The sequence below is a fragment of the Humulus lupulus genome, chromosome 3, assembly GCF_963169125.1.
Source record: "Humulus lupulus chromosome 3, drHumLupu1.1, whole genome shotgun sequence".
Taxonomy (NCBI): Eukaryota; Viridiplantae; Streptophyta; class Magnoliopsida; order Rosales; family Cannabaceae; genus Humulus; species Humulus lupulus.
In genome coordinates this window covers 255,461,743-255,465,999 of record NC_084795.1, presented here as the reverse complement: position 1 = coordinate 255,465,999, position 4,257 = coordinate 255,461,743, and the positions used below count along the sequence as shown (strand labels likewise).

Sequence of the window (4,257 nt, the reverse complement as noted above, 5' to 3'; positions counted from 1 at the left end):
ACCTGGGCTGAAGCTTGCAAAACCTGTCGTTGATTCAGAGCTCCCTTCATCCAATGGAGAGGATAATGAACAACAGCGACCTGTGATAGCAGAATTTGAAGGCTTGGGGATTACAGAAGAACATGAGCATGAGGATAGGGATTTGGGCGAATATTCGAAGAAGGAATGTAAGTTCGACAAGGACCATGAAAAAATGACTTGGGCTACAGAGGTTGAAGAACAATAGTTCCAGGATTCAGCCAAGGAAACCTGGGCAAAATTTCGGGAATCACTTCCATCTCATGGTTGTACAAAGCTTCATTACTCGGAACCTTTTCAGAAGGATGGCCAGGTAATTGCGAAATTGGATATGGAGGAGATTGAAGTGGAAGCTTCATTCTGGAAATCAGCTGTGATATGTGTAGTGATTGGGGCGAATCCACCTCTGGCAGTTTTTGAAGGATTTGTTAAACGGATTTCTAGCAAGCTTGGCATTGTGAGTGTTGCCCGAATGAATGTTGGGTTTACTATGGTGAAATTCAGAGATGAAGCAACACGGGATTTAGTGTTGGAATCAGGTGCGGTGAATTTTGATAAGAAACCAGTTGTCCTCTGCCCATGGACTACTGATATTGAATCATTGAAGTCCATTAAATCAGTGCCTGTGTGGATCCAGTTACCTGATCTTGGATTGCAATACTGGGTAGTGAATTGTTTGAGTGCTCTTGTTAGCACAATAGGTAAGCCCATAATGATTGACAAAATAACTAAGAATCGTTCGATGATAAAGTTTGCTCGTATCTTAGTTGAGATGGAGATAACTGATACTCTTCCGAAGTTCATTAGTTATTTCAATGAGAAGGGTTAAATTATGGAACAGATTATAGACTATGAATGGTTGCCAACAAAGTGTACTAATTGTAAGAAATTGGGACACTCAGTATCTTCATGTAAGTATCTCTCTGAAGCTGTTTGGAGGCAGAAGGGTTTGAAGCAAAAGGAAGGAAAATCTGGCAATGAAAATGCAGGACAAATTGAGGCAGAGAAGACAGTACACCCGAATGATGAGATTCCTGAGACTGAGAAAAATGTAAGTCTGATTGCTGCTGATTTAATTCATCAAGAAAATTCTTCTCAGTTAGCTGCTGTCTAGGCTTCTACTAATCCGGTAGAGACTCATTGGATTTCTCCGAAAACTACAAGAGTCAAGAGGCAGGGAGTCCAGAATTCAGTTAAACATGCCATAAACCAGTTTAGTGTCCTTCAGGAATATCAGAAACCAGCAACTACAATCCCAACCACATCAGACAAGTATGGATTGCAACAACATAATGAGTTGGAATGTTAGAGGGCTGAATAAGTTGAATAAACAGAAGATGGTTCTGGATGTTTGTAGATTGAATAAAGTTGGGATTGGGGCTCTTCTTGAAACAAAAATCAAGGGAACAAAAATAAAAGAAGTTATGAGTTCTACTTTTTTTAGTTGGGAGTATTACATTAGTGATTTAGTGGAGGGTAGAATTTTAGTGATTTGTAAATCTAAGTTGGTGCATTTTGATGTGATCCAGGAAAGTGACCAATTCTTACACTTTCAAGTGAGATTATACAATAAACCTGGTTTTTGTCTTACATTTGTTTATGGCTCTAATAGTTTGGAGACTAGGAGATCCTTATGGCACGATTTGTCCCATTTGCATTGGCCTAGTAAAGCTTGGATGATTCTTGGGGATTTTAATGTTGTTTTTGCTCCGAATGACAGATTGGGAGGCAGGCCTATCACAGTGAAAGAAATGGAGGATGCTAGACAGTGGCTTGATCTTGGTTTAGTTGAAGAAATGAAGATTTTGGATCCTTTTTACACTTGGTCTAATAATCAAGAAGGAGGGGATCGTATTTTTTCCAAGTTGGATAGGGTATTTGTAAATGAATCTTGGCTGGATGAATACCCTTTAGTTTCGGCTTGTTCTCAATGGGAGATTGGGTCAGATCATTCTCTTATTCTGATAAAAAAATATGCATGCTCTAAGGGTTGGGGTGAAGCCTTTTCGATTTTATAACATGTGGATCTCTCACCCTCAATTTAAAGTAACAGTTGTATCTAACTGGTCGAAAACATTAATGTATAATGGCAGAGGTTTAGAGCAAATCAGCTGGAAACTTACCCGTCTTAAGCATGTCTTGAAGGAGTTTAACAGGACGGTAATGGGGGATGTAGCTTGTAACTATGAGAGAAGCAAAAGCTTATATCAGCAGGCTCATTCTAAATGCTTTGCTGATCCGTCCAATAGTATGTTGTGTAATGAGGATCGTGAAGCTTTTCTTGAGTTTAAGAGGCAAGAGAAATTGTATGCTAGTTACCTCTATCAAAAGAGTAAAATAGACTGGTTACGATTTGGGGATGACAACTCTTCTTTTTTTCATGCTAGTTTAAAGAAATGGAAGTTAGCTAATAGGATTGTTTCCTATGTTTCTGATGAAGGGCTGATCGTTGATGATTATTCTAAAGTTACTAATCATTTTCTGCAGCATTTTAAGAGCTTTCTGGGTACAGCTAGCCAAGCTACGGGTATTATTGATGCTCAAGCAATAGGTTATGGCTCGGTTTTGAGCAGTGAAGCCCAACTGAGTTTGATCAAGCCATTCACTGTCCAAGAGGTTAAAGCAGCGATGTTTAGCATCCATTCTCTCAAAAGCCTAGGTCCGAATGGGTATGGGTCGGGCTTTCTTAAAGCATTATGGAAGGATATTGGTAAGGAAATTGCTTTTGTTGTTCTTGAATTTTTTGAGTCAGCTTGCGTTCCTCAGTCTTTAATTAATACTCTCTTATCTCTAATCCCGAAAGTGGACCAGCCAGTAAATGCTTCTGACTTTAGGCCTATTGCTTGTTGCAATACTATATACAAATGCATATCTAAAATGTTGTGTAATAGGCTAAAATCTATTCTTCCTTCTTTGATTAGTCAGAATTAGGGGCCTTTATTAAGCATCGCTCTCTTTCCCATAATGTGCTTATTCTTCAAGACTTACTTAAAGGTTACAATAGGAAAAATATTTCCCCTCGATGCCTTATGAAGATTGATATTAGCAAGGCGTATATCTCAATTGATTGGGATTTTTTGGAAAACCACCTTTATGCCTTTTGTTTTCCGATGAGATTTATTAGATGGGTCATGGTTTGCCTTAGGGGGTCTTCCTATTCTTTAGTGATGAATGGCAGCATTCAAGGTCAGTTTCAAGGAGCTAAAGGTCTCAGACAAGGAGACCCAATATCGCCTTTATTGTTTGTCATGGTGATGGATTATCTTACTCGTTTGTTGTTAAAGGCTTCTATGGAGAAAGATTTCAAATTTCATCCTTTATGTAAGTCTTTAAAGCTTGTTAGTCTTTGTTTCGTTGATGATCTCCTCCTATTTTGCAAAGCTAACCCGAGATCAGTCATGATAATTCAGCAAGTGTTTAAAGCTTTCACCAAGACATCGGGTCTCTCTATTAATCAAAGCAGATCTAGAATATATATTGGTGGGCTTGCTCCTGGAGATAAAATTACTCTACTTCAGTGTTCTAATTTGCTTGAAGGGCAGTTCCCCTTGAGTTATTTGGGTGTTCTGTTGAGACCAACTAAATGGAGGGCAAGTGACTGTGAAGTTATCCTTGAGAAAATGAGAACTCGTCTGAATGGTTGGGCTAGTCGCCATTTAACTTATGCTGGTCGGGTCCAATTAATTAATTCGGTTTTGTTGGGGATTCGCTCATATTAGATGAATATTTTTCTATTACCTCAAAAAGTAGTCAGAGTTATAGATTGTCTTTGTAGAAAGTTTTGGTGATAAGGATAATAGAAGCAAACTTCAAATGATCTCTTGGGAGCATGTCTGTAGACAAAAATGCTTTGGCGGTTTGGGTTTCAGGGAGAGTTCTTCTTGGAATAAAATAATGTTGGCTAATTTCATATGGGCTGTTTCTTCCAAGCAGGACATGCTTTGGGTTAAATGGGTCAATTGTGTTTACTTAAAAGGAGACTCAATTTGGGATTATCTGTTAAAACATGATACCAGCTGGTATTGGAGGAAAATCATCAAATTCTGTCATGTTGTGTCCAGGGCTGATTTGGAGGCTGCTGTTAGGTATGGAAAACTTCAACTGGGCAAACTTTATTCGACTGTGTTTCCTGGCACTTTGGTGCACTATGAGAAAGCTTTTTGGTGTAGACTCTCGACTCCTAAGCATCGGTTTATTCTTTGGCTTGTTGTGAACCAGAAACTTCTCACAAGGGATTGG

The 4,257-nt window shown here is 38.9% G+C and overlaps 1 protein-coding gene across 1 annotated transcript; it reads left to right on the top strand.

Moving 5' to 3' along the window:
• Positions 1–3,185: 3,185 nt before the first annotated feature.
• Positions 3,186–3,737, top strand: LOC133825582 (uncharacterized mitochondrial protein AtMg01250-like). Its single transcript, XM_062258505.1, has one exon. The coding sequence runs from the start codon at positions 3,186–3,188 to the stop codon at positions 3,735–3,737; it is 552 nt and encodes a 183-aa protein (XP_062114489.1).
• Positions 3,738–4,257: the final 520 nt, after the last annotated feature.

Bases quoted from the DNA above. Each gene is read 5' to 3' on its own strand.
- LOC133825582 (XM_062258505.1), top strand. From the start codon at position 3,186: ATGAATGGCAGCATTCAAGGTCAGTTTCAAGGAGCTAAAGGTCTCAGA.